The 17,457-nt window shown below is 40.4% G+C and overlaps 1 protein-coding gene across 9 annotated transcripts in view; it reads left to right on the top strand.

Moving 5' to 3' along the window:
- grin1a (glutamate receptor, ionotropic, N-methyl D-aspartate 1a) overlaps positions 1-17,457 on the top strand; it is a 35,280-nt gene that overhangs the window by 1,176 nt on the left and 16,647 nt on the right. For 5 of the 9 annotated variants that reach the window (XR_009120330.1, XM_058058003.1, XM_058057998.1 and 2 more), the window contains exons 2-6: positions 3,487-3,621; positions 9,120-9,296; positions 14,413-14,475; positions 15,281-15,378; positions 16,740-16,861. Coding sequence is in view for 8 of the 9 variants with exons in the window: in XM_058058003.1 (XP_057913986.1) it covers positions 3,487-3,621; positions 9,120-9,296; positions 14,413-14,475; positions 15,281-15,378; positions 16,740-16,861 (595 nt within the window). In the remaining variant the exon portion in view is untranslated. Of the gene's footprint in view, positions 1-3,486; positions 3,622-4,505; positions 4,683-9,119; positions 9,297-14,412; positions 14,476-15,280; positions 15,379-16,739; positions 16,862-17,457 lie in introns of those variants that run through there. The other 4 variants (XM_058058019.1, XM_058058012.1, XM_058058042.1 and 1 more) reach the window with 2 other exon arrangements.

The raw sequence follows: 17,457 nt of genomic DNA, 5'->3' as shown, positions 1-17,457 counted from the left end.
ACCACATATAATTGGTGGGTAGACAAATTATTTTTTTTCAGATTAAAATTAACAAAGCATTATTAGAGCCCTGTAGACATGACAAAACACGACTATAATCACATTTATACTCTTATTTAAAACATATTGCGCAACTGCAGGGTCTTGAGACACATGCTCACTCGCAAACTAGAGAGCTAGCGACCTAAACTGTAGCCTTCAAGTTATTTCCTTTAAACTTAAATAGCCATAAACTTACCACTTCCACACGGATAGGGAGGATAACTATTAACAGTTATTTAACCTTTAACATGAACATTAATCAAACGTAATAATTTTTTCTAGGTACATGATACCATACAGCATCCATATCAAACTTGCGCGGGCCGCACTAACATTAAACTTTCATATCAAGGCGGGGGCTTCAAACTAGTGTCCTGCGGGCCACATTTGGCCCGCGGGCCACGTGTTTGAGACTCCTGATGTACATTGCTAATGGAGTTAGCAATAGCATTTTTAGGGTCAAAGAGAGGCCATCTGTAACTGTATATTTGAACATCTTGACTGGGTGTGTAAAAGCAATTTAAATGACAATGATTAGCTATATTATATGATATATAGATACAACAATACTGCTGTTACTTTAATACCTGATATCTGGCATTATATGATGTAATGTACTGTATCACAGTGGTCTCCCCAAGTGATGGTCATATTGTGCAACTTAAAGGGATAGTTTGGGGTTTTTGACATGAAGTTGGTATGACATCCCCATCAACAGTGACTTACCCCCTCCCCCCCACTTTGTCCCGTGAGCCAGGTTATGGTTGATTTCTGTGATGAGGAATGTGGGGCCACTCAAGTAAAGAACTTGGCTTCTAAAGATCATTCATTCATTTTCTACAGTTCCTCACAAGGGTTAGGGGGGTGCTGGAGCCTATCCCAGCTGTCTTCGGGCGAGAGGCGGAGTACACCTTGGACTGGTCGCCAGCCAATCACAGGGCACTTCTAAAGATCATTTAAAACCCAAATAATGGACTAAAATTGGACCAAAAATTAATATAATGTCGGTAAGAATAATTATGGGCCCAGTGTCAGCATAGAAATGTAATATCGGTCCACATCTGTATCTGATTTCTTCCCAATCATGAAAACCGCTATTTTAAAAACATTTGTACACAACACATATGTGTTCATTCCACCACAGGCGATACGTATGTCATGTTTCATATGTATACATATATTGGAAAATGAGATTTGGACAATATTGGCTTTCAGCAAAAAAGCCAATTTCGGACATACATTTCCAATTTAATGACATAGCTGCACAGTAGTGGTTAGCGTGTAGGCCACACACGGGTTAGATTCCCCGCTCTGGTATTTCTGTGTGGAGTTTGCATTCATGGGTTTTCTCCTCGCACATTCCAAATTGTCCATGAATGTGTATGAATGTGAGTGTGAATGGTTGTTTGTCTATATGTGCCCTGTGATTGGCTGGCGACCAGTCCAGGGTGTACCCCGCCTCTCCTCCAAAGACAGCTGGGATAGGCTCATTTCATTGCATGTAGTTTTCCTAAAATTGGTTTTGCTGAGCTTTTAGCTGACATTCATTGTTTTGTAGATAGCATGACTATAATGACAATGGCTATCTTTGATTATTAATAATATATCAATATAACCAGAGCCTCGTACCTACTGGGGTATTTCTGTCTCTGAAGGACTGTTCGCTCAGCTCGGCCTTATTCCTTGTTGAACTAAAAAAGCCTGAAAAGAAATCACTTGTAGCTGTCGTACCATTTGTTCATTCTGGCATTGACTCAAAACATGAACCACAATTCAGCTCATTTTCAACACAATGACGTCTCCCTACAGACATTCATAAAAATAGGCTTTAGTTCAGGGGGCATATCTCGCATGAAGGGGCAAGTGTGCATTTCAGGACACACAGCTGCAGATCCAATGAAGTGCAATGAAAACCAGTGAGGAGTGAAAATGGGCAAAATGTCATTGACTATAATGGGTGGCCTCACTGGCGCTGCATAATAACCACTGATAGTAGTTCACAGTGAATGTGATTTCCGATAATTTAGTATGTAACATGAGAACTATTATAAACAACATGAGTGCGTTTGGATGTTGTTTGGCTCAAATGGAGTGTACTACACTTTTAACTGACAAAACACAATCCATAAGTAATGCGTAGTGAATGCATATGCACCTCGGAGGGTTGTTTAACACTCCGACGTAATACTCTACTAACTGCGCCGACATTAGATCAGGCGTGAAGCCACTTTCCATTCTCTAACATACATTATTAGCTTTCATGTAATAATAATTGCAAGAAAAGCACACGCCCACACACTCTATTATTAGTCTCTTTGCTTTTCAGTGTGGTGTAATGGTTGTTTTATATATATATATATATATATATATATATATATATACATACATATACAGCCTAGTACTGTGTAATAATACTGTCACATCCAGTATTCCATCTCACACACTCATAGCACAAGTGTGCAACCCAAGCCAGAAGATTGCACCAACAATCATTAAGGTCTATGCACACACACTTAGACAACCTCATGCCTAATTCAAACCGAGCCAAAGGAAGTTCTAATCCGCCCAGTTTGGCCGGAGGGCGATAACAGTCACTGAACGGGAAAGTCTGTGGCAGATGGAGGAGTAAGATGCCTGGGAGCAATCCTTGGATGGTATAAGCTCTAATTTTTTGACCCAAGCATACGGGGCGGCTCGCGTTCCGATAATCCACGCCTGCACTGCCACGCCAACTTCAATCCTCTTCCTACCAAAACTACAGGGAATTTTCTGGAATGTATTTTTGTCTTAGAGTTGGGGATTACGCTAAAACAGATCCAAATGAATATAAATCTGCTGGCCCGCACAAGAAGGATTTTTCAATAAAAAAAGGATTTCTTGCATGAAAGACTGCACACAAAACTGAAAAGCAGCCCACTTAAATTGGATTATGAAACAATGCCACTAATGATTTAAAACACTAAAATGCTTTTATGCAAATTTTTTTTAGCCTTGTAGCAGTTTGAGTGTCTGGTTGCTTTATTTAGGCTTTTGGACAGGCAACATGAATAAAAACAGACATGGGCTTTTTGTAGAGTGGAATAGGGAAAAAAAGGAGTATCTCTATCCATACTGGTGCCTGCAAGGCCTTCTCTGCTGACCAAAAATTATCCGAAGCACTGACTTATATTATCTTCGGGCGTGAGGTGAGGTACACCCTGGACTGGTGGCCAGTCAATCACAGGGCACATATAGACAAACAACCATTCACACTCACATTCATACCTATGGACAATTTGGAGTCGCTAATTAACCTAATTAACCTATCCAAAAACCCTGTTTTTGGAATGTGGGAGGAAACCGGAGTACCTGGAGAAAACCCACGCAAACTCCACACAGAGATGGCCGAGGGTGGAATTGAATCCTGGTCTCCTCCAAATTGAAAATGTGTGCTTTTCTGTGCAGGTCTACGCCATCCTCGTGAGTCACCCCCCACAGTCTAACGACCACCTGACGCCAACACCCGTCTCCTACACTGCAGGCTTCTACCGCATCCCAGTGGTAGGGCTCACCACTCGCATGTCCATCTACTCAGACAAGGTAAGTGATGGATGAAATGATGTTAAAGAGAATCGGGATGGGAGGGAAGAGGAACACGAATGGACACAGAGGCAAGGAGTCAGGAAGTCCCTCGGGGCGGCTTCACCAACTCCCAACATTAAACGCCCCATCACTGTCCATTAGAGGAGCGATGATTGAGTAGGTTAGCAGCTGTAAATGGAACGAACTCCATTAATAATATCTTTGACCTGAATTATGTTTTCATGAAGCACTAAACCACTAAAAATTAAACTTTAAAGAGATCGCATAAATAAAACTCAAAGGACCACCTTTAAGAGACTCATAAATGTAGGAAATATCAGATGTCATCATCTCACCTATCAATCTTGGGTGTCCTGAACGTACCCTTAAGTTTATTTTGCTTGTGTCATTTTTAAATGTTAGAATGCTTATCAAGCCAGTAAATCACATTATTTGGGAAGGTCATTGAAAGCAGCACATACAGTATATTAGTTTTAGAAGCAATAAATATGCACAACGGTCAAGTGATTAGCACGCAGACCTCACAGCTAGGAGACCAGGGTTCAATTCCACCCTCGGCCATCTCTGTGTGGAGTTTGCATGTTCTCCCTGTGCATGAGTGGGATTTTCCGGTTTCCTCCCACATTCCAAAAACATGCTAGGTTAATTGGCGACTCCAAATTGTCCACAGGTATGAATATGAGTGTGAATGGTTGTTTGTCTATATGTGCCCTGTGATTGGCTGGCGACCAGCCCAGGGTGTGTTCCGCCTCTCGCCCGGGGACAGCTAGGATGGGCTCCAGCACCCCTGTGACCCTTGTGAGGAAGAGTGGTAGATAATGAATGAATGAAGCAATAAATAGTCAATTATTAATAATACCATACTGTTAGAAAGCCCATCATTTACAATGCATTGTATGTTCAGCTTTGAGTGTCGTTTGTCCTACGGTGTTCAGCGGTCAGTAAACGCACCACAGTGCGGGACGTTTTTTTCGGTTGAACAAATTCATCGATCTCTGAGCCTTATTGCGCCTCATACATCATATCACCAGGTTGATGCTGTGAGTGAATGCATAGAGGTGAGTTTTTGGCTTTATTGTGGGAGCTGTGGAGTAGTTTGGGCACCCTTTTCACAAGGTTAGTCTCCCTTGTTCATCGGTGCTAATATCAGTATAGCAGTATTTAAGCTAACTATGACTAACGGTTATTCTAGGGAGTGTCATGTTTGCTTGTGTGGCGCGTGCCTTTAGCTCATCATTATACTTGTGAAATATGAGTTACATTACGTTACTTATCATTTATTGTGTATTTATCTTTGTATGTATGATGTCTCATTACTACCACAGCATAAACATAAATAAAATCTCCAAAGAGGACAACCTTCCGTGTTCTTTGATTTGAACACACCCCCTATACCTTTGACCGCTCCAAAGCAGTGCATCCTGGGAGACGATTTCACAACCCGAGAAGCCTCTCCCCTACGTATACATTATGTGCTTGATGTCAATCAGGATGCACAAAATACTGTAACATTCAGCAAATGCAACCTTTAGAAGAATATGATGAAGACTAGAAGGGACTGTTGGATGACAAGAGCTGGCCTAGATTTGGAGATGACGGATTTAATTTAGTGAAACATTTGATTTATTCAATATGTCAGGCTGTGGTGGAATTCAACTTATTTCAAATGAAGACTGTTCTCTTTTAGAACAGTCACGCCGTGCTAAGATTATGTTTAGCATTACGTCATGAGTCTTTTCATGATACAAAAGCGAGCTCACATCGGGCGGGACAAAAACACAAAAAGATATAGTAGCAAAATAATGAAAAATACTAAAACTCATCACTCAAAAACAGAAAAATCCATGGATCCAGAGATACATATTGTAAATAAAACCATCCGTATTATGTAAACTGTACATACGAAAATGATATACACTTGACTAAAGGCCAGAATCTGTGATGTATAATCTTCAAGTCCAGTATTTGTATTATGAATAGGAGTGTCAAATTAGTGCATTCATTGTTATTAATTAGTTTATTTGAGGATATTGACTGGCTGTCTTTGTAGTTTAGGGCTTGTTTATCGTCAGCTAATAGGCTTGGAGGGCAAGGTGAGTAGCTGTGAGTAGCAGGGACTATGAGATTTTTGTTTAAAAAAATGCTGAATTTTATATCATAAACATAAAAAATTCCGCTTAATACATCAATGCCATGAGGTGAGGTTCATGGATGATGATGATGATACACTCTTTAAAGTACATACACTCTATCTTCTTCAGGAAAAGTTCACCTGTTTTCTCCAGTGTGGACAGGCTTTGAGCTTGGTTGTATAGTTCTCAATCTTGGCAGTCAAATTAATAAAAATAAAAATATCTACATAAACCTCGGATATATCGGATTCAATTGTTCCCACTGGTTTTGTCCGATATAAGCGAAATCCGTTATATGCGTATACCGGAAAATGTCCGTTTTACGCATATATCGGATTTATATCCGGTATATGCGTAAATCAGATTTTATCCGTTATAAAAAGGCACTTCCTTGACTATGTTTCCAATGTACCTGGACGCGCAGGCAACGCTGAAAACGCTGCAAATGGCGTCGTATAGTGGCCTGTCACGATTCGGCGAATCGGAGCGCCACGATGCGGCCATCCGATATATGCGAGGGAAATTTAATGGAAATGCATTGGAACGGGACTGGAGATTTTGTCCGAAATAGGCGAAATCCGTTATAAAAAATCCGATATGTGCAATGAATTTTTTTTGGAAATGCATTACAGAAAAATTGGTTCTTTATCTGTCCGTTGTGAGCGAATTTCCGATATATCCGAGTCCGATATATCCGAGGTTTACTGTATATTGCTAGCGACTCCAAATTGTCCATAGGTATGAATGTGAGTGTGAATGGTTGTTTGTCTATATGTGCCCTGTGATTGGCTGGCCACCAGTCCAGGGTGTACCCCGCCTCTCGCCCAAAGCTGGGATAGGCTCCAGCACCCCCGCGACCCTTGTGAGGAAAAGCAGTAGAAAATGAATGAATATCTATATTGCATTGGACTTTGTTGCTGACCCCAGCTGACACATTGACAATGGCGCCGCTTTTTTTGTATTTCAATATTTAAATATGTATTTCTGTAGAAGGAAGGCAGCGATAAGCACCTGCCAGGTCAGACACACCCCTGCCAATTCACAGTGAGGAGTTTCGGTTATATGACATAACAAACAAAGATGCCACAATGACATAAAATACATTACACAGCCTGTGGAAAATAATTGGTGTTTTTAATACATGTTTCTGCAAACATTATACTGAGCAAACACAAATGGGCACGCCATCCAAGTCACTCAGACTGTAGGCTTGCACACTAAACGAGGAGGAATATGTGAAATCAATTGGAATCATACAGAACCCAGTTCAATGTTTTTTTGTTTTTTTTTATTCCCTCCCTTGCTCAAACATCATGCAGTACCCATATGTTACACTAAAAACTGCCAAAATCGTGAGTGGGTAGTGGTGGACCCTTACCTCCCTCAGTTATTGCCATCTTGGCTATGTCACAGAAGGGGAGGGACTAACTCCAGTGGTTTTAATTCCCAATTTAAAGAAATGTTAAAAAATTTCCGGTGTGGAATTAACCCTCCTCTTGTGTTAGGGTCGGCACCGACCCGTTTTACATTTTAATGCATAAAAAAGAATCACATAACATTTGTTTATTGCATCAACTCTTTTTCAACAAAATAAAACAAAACAAAAACAAACAAAAAAATAATTTTTTACTACATTTTAAAATGGTCTGGTTGAAATTATGACCACTGTATTGTTAGGGTCGGTTTTGACCCGGTTATAATAATATGACTATAAAGCAATATTTTGAGCCACAACTGAAATCATAAGTGTACAATTAGCCAACACAATGACAACCAGCTCCTCTTCTCATCATGTAAGCTTCAGGGGATTCTCATTTTGACCGCTTTTCCAGTATACCAGCAGAAAAATAATGTCCAGACATGTGAGGTGAATTCACTCATTTGACTGGCTAATTTCATATTTACAATTTGGATCATGGAAAGAATGGCAAGAAGTACAGTGAACCAAGATCTGGACCTGTTCTGCTTTTTCATTTCAGTTTATACTTCAGTTCTGTTGCTGCTGAAAACAACAACTTTTTCTACTTTTTCTTGACATTAATATATATATAGGTCAAAATTGACCCGAACACCATAGATCAGGGGTCTCAAACTCAATTTACCTGAAGGCCTGGGCTATGGTCTGGGCAAGGCTGGGCCGCATCAGGTTTTCCAAAAAAAAACAAAAAACGCATTTATTAAAAACAGAAAAATATACAAACTTTTTCAGTGCTTTGGTTCCAATTTTCTACAATAAAAGCTCTGATAAAACATTCCACTGTTCTCAAATATCTTAATTTTGATTTTTCTGCACAAAATAAGATGGAAAATAAATAAACAAATCAAGAATAAAGAAAATCAATCAGTAATAAATAAGCATAATAATAATAATAAAACGGCAAATAATACAAACTTAAGAAACCACATATAGTTGGTGGGTAGACAAATTATTTTTTCAGATTTAAAATTAACAAAGCATTATTAGAGCCCTGTAGACATGACAAAACACGACTATATTCACATTTATACTTTTTTTTATTTACAACATATTGCGCAACTGCAAGGTCTTGAGACACATGCTAACTCGCAAATTAGAGAGCTAGCGACCTAAACGGTAGCCTTCAAGTTATTTCCTTTAAACTTAAATAGCCAAAAACTTACCACTTCCACACGGATAGGGAGGATAACTATTAACAGTTATTTAACCTTTAACATGTAATGAAACGTAATAATTTTGTCTGGGTACATGATACCATACAGCATCCATATCAAACTTGCGCTTGCGCTTTCATATCAAAGCGGGGGCCTCAAACTAGTGTCCTGTGGGCCACATTTGCCCACGGGCCGCGTGTTTGAGACCCCTGCCATAGATGTTTCTTTAGTGATTATCACTAAAATGAGAAAATAAATCAAACTAATTGATTTAAGAGATATGTTCTATAGCCCTCAGTAATAGCCAGGTAACAAAAGAACCTTCAATTTATTAATAGGATTCTTTTGAGGTTCATTTGACCATTTTTGGAAATTGAAATGGACGGGTATAGTGACAAAGAAAAGGCCTACATGCCCACACCAGAAGTATTAAAACCAATATTTTCATGGATGACGAAGCCCAAGAAGGTAACCAAGACATGAGAAGCAAATTTGATGGTAAAATATTGTTTTTAGTGTATTTTATAGCTGATTTAATACAAGGGTCAAAACCGACCCGTTAACATAAGAGATGATACTAGAAAGCTAACACAAGAGGAAGGTTAAGTAGGCAATGTACAGAGTATACATATTTCATTTTAAGTGGACCAGAACCTACCATCATCAGTTATGAATTAGCCAGGCCCTGCAGGGCAACATGTGAATCAGCACCTCCCGTCTTGTTCCTCCCAGAGTATCCACCTGTCCTTCCTGCGGACCGTTCCCCCCTACTCCCACCAAGCGCACGTGTGGTTCGATCTGATGCGCGAGTTCAACTGGAACCACATCATCCTGATTGTGAGCGATGACCACGAGGGGCGTGCGGCTCAGAAGAGGCTGGAGACTCTCCTGGAGGAGAGAGAAACCAAGGTGAGACGCCCTTCTCCCATCCCCGTACTTGTCCCCCTCCCAGAGTTTATAGCTGTTTCCCTCTCTGTTACGTGGCCACATCTTTCTCACCATTGTGTAAGCATTTGCTAACATTCAAGAAACATCAACAGCGTCTAATGTGGTCTACTCTTGACAAAAGTTTCTGCGTTTATTTGCTCATCTTCACATTGCTTTTCACCATAGTCCGAAATTATCCCATGTCTCTCATTATTGGGAGCCAAATAGGTGACTTTGACGTGAGGCTTTGCAAACCATCAATGACACAAAGTGTTGGAGTCTTTCCAAGGAGGTTATGGTTAGTGGGAGTCATTTCCCACTTAGAGCCTCGTGTTTATTATGCGCCGCTAGATGTTTTTTTTTTTTTTTGCCTTTTCACATAATGCTGATGCACCCATGTGTCGCTCTGAGCTGTGGAAGTGGGCCACTGAAATGCTGATGTTCCATGAGACATGCAAAAGGGTCACAGAGGAAGGGAAGAAAAGCAGCTTTCTCATCCCTTTAATAAGCTGAAATTACCCAAGGGTATGTTTTTTTTTTCTTTACACTCTCATTGTCTCTCTCTGGGCTTCTTTGCTGTAATTGTGTATCAGAGTGAAATGAGTCCCGATTCAGAGGTTTAATTAAATCAGAAGGCGAAGACATGTCCAGTATGACTCTCACTTGAGGCAATTAACAGGAAGGCTGTGAAAGCTGTTGAAACAAGTGACCTGGAACATCACTGATTAACGCTGATTAACAGAAGGCGTTTTAAACATTTTTGGTCAACAAACTGGATCGAGCCTCGTTGCGTTTTAAATCCCACACGCAAGAGGAAAAATATGTATGAGAGTGTCTGCTTCATTGCTGAATGTTGAGGTGGATTATTTTTGTGTTAAGTGGATTTTTATTTACAATTTGTGCAACCTTTGACAACATGACATCAATGCGTATAACAGATTATTTTTTGTATTAAATTGTATTTATTTAAAGTTTTTTTTAATCTGTGGCTATAAAAACATGATCTGATGTTGTAACATTTACATTATTGGCATTTGTCATTAGTTTTAAAGAGGAACTGCACTTTGGGGGGAATTTTGCCCATCATTCATAATCCTTATGTGAAACATTTTACAAATTTATTTCCCTTCTATGTGCATCATAGAAAACGAGTTAATACAAGCTAGCTAAAATGCACGTCATTGGGACACACCTACTTTGATGCTAACAGCTACTTTGTCCTCACAAAAAAGTAACTTCAGGTAATATTTTTACTTTTACTGAAATTATAATAAACAAACAATGTGCACAAAAATGGGGCAAAATGCTTTCATCATGTGGAAAATGTGCAGGAAATGAATTTATTTCCCTTCTTTGTGCATCATAGCATGAGAAAACGAGTTAATACAAGCTAGCTAAAATGCACATCATTGGGAAACACCTATTTTGATGCTAACAGCTACTTTGGCCAAACAAAAAAGTAACTTCAGGTAATATTTTTATTTTTACTGAAATTATAATAAACAATGTGCACAAAAATAGGACAAAATGTTTTCATCATGTGGAAAATGTGCAGGAAATGAATTGATTTCCCTTATTTGTGCATCATAACGTGAGAAAACGAGTTAATATGAGCTAGCTAAAATGCATGTCATTGGGACACACCTATTTTGATGCTAACAGCTACTTTGTCCTAACAAAAACAAACTTTGAAAAAATGCCAACAGTGTGCCATTGTATATTAACCGAGCTTAACATACAATTAAGCGATATTGTTATTGTAGCAGCTAACACAGAGTACTATATTTCTGGCGGAGTATTTCACGTCTCAGCATCAGTCACAATACCTCGAGCTACTCGCTAATAACGCTAATAACACCGACTCTCAACTTAAACATATTTTGATTACTTAAAACATTACCGGAACATCTTTCCAAGGTGTGTTGATTTCAGAGACCCATTAATCGGAACTAACTGATGGAATAGCTGTATCTTCCAGCAACGACTTGTGCTCCCTGTTGAGCTGGTAAATTCAAAATAATTCTCATGTTAAAAACATTAAGAACAAACAAGCATCTTGCAGAGTCTTTGTAGCGATGTCATCTGATGTTCTCATTAAAGTTAAATGTCAAATGCAGTAGTAGTACAACGTAATATGATTTAGAGACAGTATTATGATATCACAATGGATATCAACTTTAAACAAACCGTCAAGCAATGAAATTATCTTTCTGTGTGACAAAAATCAATGTTGCACTACAGCTTTACCCCAAATATCATTGAGCTTTATTTTAACCAATTCTAAATCCCAATGACTCATATCAGCAAAGTTTTTATTCTGATAAGTGTATTAATATTAGTAAAAGAGTAATAACCTTTTATTATAGGCTCACTTAATCTAAATTGCAAAGGCCCTCACATCTTTGAGTGCTTTATGTGATGTGAAACGATATTGATTTGGACTGCTGCCTCATCTCGTTATGCTTTAATTAAGGGAGAAATATTCTGGCTAATCACTTAGCTGGCTGCACTGATGCAATAAATTTAGGAACTATTTTCAGCGGCGTTTTAGAGCCGTGAGCGAGGTCATTTAGTCACTGGGGGATCGCTGACACCACCAGCAAAGCGGGTCTGGACACGTTGGACTTAGTCAGAGAGCAAAACTGACTAACACAACATGAAATATTAATGTGGGTACAAAAATAGAGCAGTCGGCGGGGGGTAGGCGTTAACACGTTTTTTTTCCTTATGTGTAATGTGCTTAGTGTTAAATGCTCGTATGTCATGTGTAAATCATTTACACAGCATTAATATTTCAATATCTTTTCCTTTTGTGTGGAACTTGGTACTGCCATTTTTAAAATAAGAATAAATAAAATTTGATAAACATAAAGGATTTGATTTGCAGGTTTGTGGGATGTCAGTCTTCCTGTTGGACTGGACATTGTGTTGATGCACAATGTTTGGGGGGTTGGGGCACTTACCCAGAATGCAGTGGGGTGTAAGCTATGATGCCAGGCGGCTGTGCAGGAAGTCCTATGAAGCAGAAAGATGCTGCATGTTTTTTGTAGAGTGGCTCTCCATCTTAAAAGCTCCCTGAGTGGCGACGTCTTTGCTCCAATAAGCCAAGCTTGCAAAAAATGATGAAATTCAAACTAATCGCAGCGGAAAATATATACATCACAAACACAATCTAAAGCTGAGTACTTATGCAACACACTTTATGCACTGGAATGGACTGCAAAGATGCTCGATATTGGCCTTCAGGCAGTATCATGTCTTTCTAGAAAGGTTCCCCTCCAACCTAGAACATCAAAAGTGGAGGTAGATAATTATCATAAGTCTTATCAAAGGTGCTTATTCTCTAAATGAACCCTAACAATTGTTTTTCTCAAACCTAAGCAAAGTCAGCTCAAACCTACAGAGCCCTATTTGATGCCATTTCAGGTCAAGGACATTCTGCTGTGTTTGCACTTCCCTCTGTGTACAAACACACAAAGACAGTCATGTATATCAGAATGGGACACTACTTAGCTGGATGTACATATTTTGCTACCATTGCTAAATTCTGGGCTGCACGGCGATCAAGTGGTTAGTGTGCCACATCACAGCTAGGAGACCAGGGTTCAATTCCACCCTCAACCATCTCTGTGTGGAGTTTGCATGTTCTCCCCGTGCATGCGTGGGTTTTCTCCGGGTACTCCGGTTTCCTCCCACATTCCAAAAACATGCTAGGTTAATTGGCGACTCCAAATTGTCCATAGGTATGAATGTGAGTGTGAATGGTTGTTTGTCTATATGTGCCCTGTGATTGGCTGGGGACCAGTCCAGGATGTACCCCGCCTCTCGCCTGAAAAAAGCTGGGATAGGCTCCAGCACCCCCGCGACCCTTGTGAGGATAAGCGGTAGAAAATGAATGAATGCTAAATTCTAAAGTCAGGCAGACCACAGTAGACTCACAACCTGTCTGTTGAATATTTTAATTCTGTTAGGTTGCCCCCTAAGGGGCTGTGAGGCTGTTTTAATGGGGTGGATAACTTACACAGACACAAACTCGCTCGTGGTTACATTTGATAACAATGACCTTTCATAATAGAGAGCAAAAACTTGAACCCACAAAATTCTAAACACACTTGCTCTCTGGAGAATACATTTGCACACTTCATAGAATGATAATTGAATGCCAGCGCTCCTCTTTTCAGGATACAATGTAGTGATGGTAATGACATGCTGTTGTGTAAAAGTACAATAAAGTATACTCACTACTTGTGTTCATGGCTATTGTGACACTAACACAAATTTTGAGTTGAATAAAAGAACAAGGTGTGAAACGTAACATAGATATTGAATACAGGTCAATCAAATATTATTTAATGTATAAAACAAATGTACTGTAAACCCCATTGATTGTTGGAGCAGATTCATTCATTCATTTTCTACCGCTTATCCTCACAAGGGTCGCGGGGGCTGTCTTCGGGCGAGTGGCGGGGTACACCCTGGACTGGTGGCCAGCCAATCACAGGGCACATATAGACAAACAACCATTCACACTCACATTCATACCTATGGACAATTTTGGAGTCGCCAATTAACATAGCATGTTTTTGGAGGAAACCGGAGTACCCGGAGAAAACACACGCATGCACGGGGAGAACATGCAAACTCCACACAAAGATGGCCGAGGGTGGCATTGAACTCAGGTCTCCTAGCTGTGAGGTCTGCGCCCTAACCACTCGACCACCATGCAGCCCTGTTGGAGCAGATGCATCTTTTAATGGTTGATGTTAGTGCTGGGTCACTGGTGGTGTGTTCAGTGGTTTGATGGATTCATGCTGGTAGATTTGGTATTGGCAGTAATGTAGAAATACAGCACATCATTCTGGGAGCTGTTTCTGATATCTGGTCATAAGACTACAGTGTAAATCTTCATAATCCTTGCTTATTATATATATCATCGCTGTTCCTGAGCAGTCTTGATGTCTTTGCAAGCCTCATCGTTAAAGATCCCAATTTGAAGCACAAGTGGAGATTTGTTGGAATGCTTTGCTGCCCTCCATTTTCAACTGTTTATAATATTTTTCTATGTCTGCATATTTTCTCTGTGCACATTACTCATCAGAATAAAAAAAGGAACTATGAAAACCTCGACCAACTGTCCTATGACAACAAGCGAGGACCTAAGGTATATTTGCATGGTCAATGCACGCCGCCCACCAACTTTCCAAACGTAGCAACTAGAAACCAGCCCGAACCGGTCACCAGCCGACCCGGAAATGCCCCATCCCTCCTTCTTGGTAGCACGTGTTTTTTTAATTTTTTAATTTGAGAAAGTCCCCTGTGGTTTACATGAAGAATGGTTTGGCTATGGAAACTCTTTAATTTTCAGCAAGAAAAAAAAAAGAAAGAAAAGAACAGTGAGCAGCGCCCTGGCTTTTGTCATTTTCATTTTCTCTTTCAAAAAAAAGGAATGCATGTTCTCTGAACTGTCACTCACACACAAACAGAGTTTGCAAGCCTTTTTCTTTGGAGAACCGGTAATGTGGGACCAAGCAGTCTCCCAGATGCTACGTCCTCCTGTTCTGTAGCACCTTCCTACTTTACAGCAGCTCTTTTTGTTTTTTTGTTTTTTTTTTTTTTTGTCGTTGAGGCAAAACGCCCCTCTCACCCCCTTCACCTGTTTTTAGTTACTGGTTGCATTGACTTTTTTCTTCCCCCACCTAACACATGCACGTCCTTTTTATGGAGCCTTGATAACCCTCAGTTTGCATGCAAAAAAAAATGCTAAAAAAAATTTCCCTTCAGTTGTTCTTTTTATAAATCCAGCCGGTATATCCTTCTGGATCGCTTTTTTTTTTTTTTTTTTTTACCTTTGTCTCCCGTTTTCAAACTATAATCGTCCAAGCTCAAACAAGCAGGTAAAGAGGCATCATGGTGTCTGAAGGGAGGGGGAAGTAGCTGGCTTGACCTTTCTTGTGCCCCGATCACAGGCAGAGAAAGTCCTCCAGTTCAGCCAGGATACCAACTTAACGGCCCTGCTGCTGGAGGCCAAAGAACTGGAGGCTCGAGTCATCATCCTTTCCGCCAGGTCAGAGTTTACCCAAAATATAATGCTTGAAATACTATTTCATATTATCTGTTGGGATAAACTGAGGCTTTGTGTTCAATTAATTCACTCCCATAATCTAATCAGATTGTAAATGTTGCCTTTTTAAACAGGCTGTTCATCAGCTCATCAAACGTTTAAGACCAAAGCTAAAGAAAATAAACGCAAAATAGTCCCCATAGTCCCCAAAATAGACAGAAAATGTTTTTAAAAATGCCTAGGAGTAATTAGTGAGGAGCCCATTCTTGTTAATTCATTCATTCATTTTCTTCCGCATATCCCCACGAGGGTTGCGGGGGTGCTGGAGCCTATCCCAGCTGTCTTCGAGGAAGGTACACCCTGGACTGGTCACCAGCCAATCACAGGGCACATATAGACAAACAACCATTCACACTCACATTTATACCTATGGACAATTTGGAGTCGCCAATTAACCTAGCATGTTTTTGGAATGTGGGAGGAAACCGGAGTACCCGGAGAAAACCCACGCATGCACGGGGAGAACATGCAAACTCCGAGGGTGGAATTGGACTTGGGTCCCCTAGCGTGCTAACCACTCGACCGCCTTGCAGCCATTCTTGGTTTCACCAAGCTTGGTGCCGGTTTTTCCAGAATGTTGGTGCAGGTGGTGAAGATGCTTCCTAGAAGGCAACGGATTTCCCTTGCCAACCCATTCCCCAAATGTTCTCAGTTGGATTTAGATCAGGGGGACATGCAAGATGGTCCAAAAGAGTGACATTATATATGACATTAGAGGAAGATGTCCTTTGCCCAGTTAACACACTTCAATAATGGATGCCCACTGAAACATCCCCACATAGCCAACAACCGTTTGACGCTCCTGCACAAGGTGAAGTTCAATTGTTCCATTGAAGGAAAAAGCACCCCAGATAATGATGGTGGGATCCCCTTGTTATGAATTGGACTGCACTTGTCCTGTGTATTGATGGACAGAAAATTTGGGCCGATTTTTTTTTTGGGGGGGGGGGGGGGGTGGGGGGCAAATTGACTTTTTTGTTTCATAACCCTCAGGATCTTTTAAGACTTTGTTTATGCAGCTAAACAATCCAACTGCGTTCAAAGAGAGAGCTTTTTTTGCCTTTGCCATCATGAATACTACAATGTGAATCACATTGAATCCACGTTTTTTCCAAGATTTTAGCTTTTAAAGGCTGTGGTCTTAAACTTTGATGATGAACGGCCAATTTCAGTTCAATGCTGGTTTGCAATTAATTGCTTACTTGCACATTTGAAGCTTTACTAGAACCTTATTAAGATCCGATACATTTTTGTAAATAAATGTTACTTTATTGGATCCTTCTGTTTTTTTCCACTTGTGCCAGCGAGGAAGATGCCGCCGCCGTGTACAAGGCTGCCCGTTTCCTCAACATGACAGGCTCCGGCTACGTGTGGCTGGTGGGCGAGCGGGAGATGTCGGGTAAAGCGCTGAGCGAGGCTCCAGACGGTACGTCCATCATCCAGCAGAGCCCTGCGGCAAATACCCAAGTTAATACCCGGCCTCACTCAGTGGGCCATCGTAACAAACCTAGCGATGCGTTACATGATTCACCGTGTGTCGTGTGATGGATTAGCGTTTAAACGTTTAAGCACTTGGTGTTTAAAGGTTTAAATGTGTTGTGTTCCTTATTTTCTTCAGTTGAATTGTGTCTCTCCTGGCTATTCATTGTGCTATTCTGCCATATTAATGTCCTGGTTTCTAATGATCTATAAAGGAAGAGTTTTGCAACTGGTAGAATGGTAAGCTACAACAGCCTTTCTTGTTATCATTTATTCCGTTTCTCTCACATTTTATCACCTTGTGTTCACAAACGCTGTCTCACCCCAACCTCTCAGGCACCCTTACACACACACACAAAAAAAAAAATCATTTTTTTTTTGTTCTGTCCTTGTCTCTTCCACCTCCATTGAGACTTCATGCAGAAGTCGGCTGGACCTGGTTGCAATCAGAAAACTTAGCTGAAGTTGGATTCTTGACTGGTTGTTTAGCCGCTAACAGTTACACAAGGAATAGCTTGCCTGATTCCCCCAGTTATGAATAAA

Source organism: Doryrhamphus excisus, chromosome 2 (assembly GCF_030265055.1).
Source record: "Doryrhamphus excisus isolate RoL2022-K1 chromosome 2, RoL_Dexc_1.0, whole genome shotgun sequence".
Classification (NCBI taxonomy): domain Eukaryota; kingdom Metazoa; phylum Chordata; class Actinopteri; order Syngnathiformes; family Syngnathidae; genus Doryrhamphus; species Doryrhamphus excisus.
The sequence above is the reverse complement of the archived record's forward strand: the minus strand, read 5'-3'. Positions and strand labels throughout refer to the sequence as shown.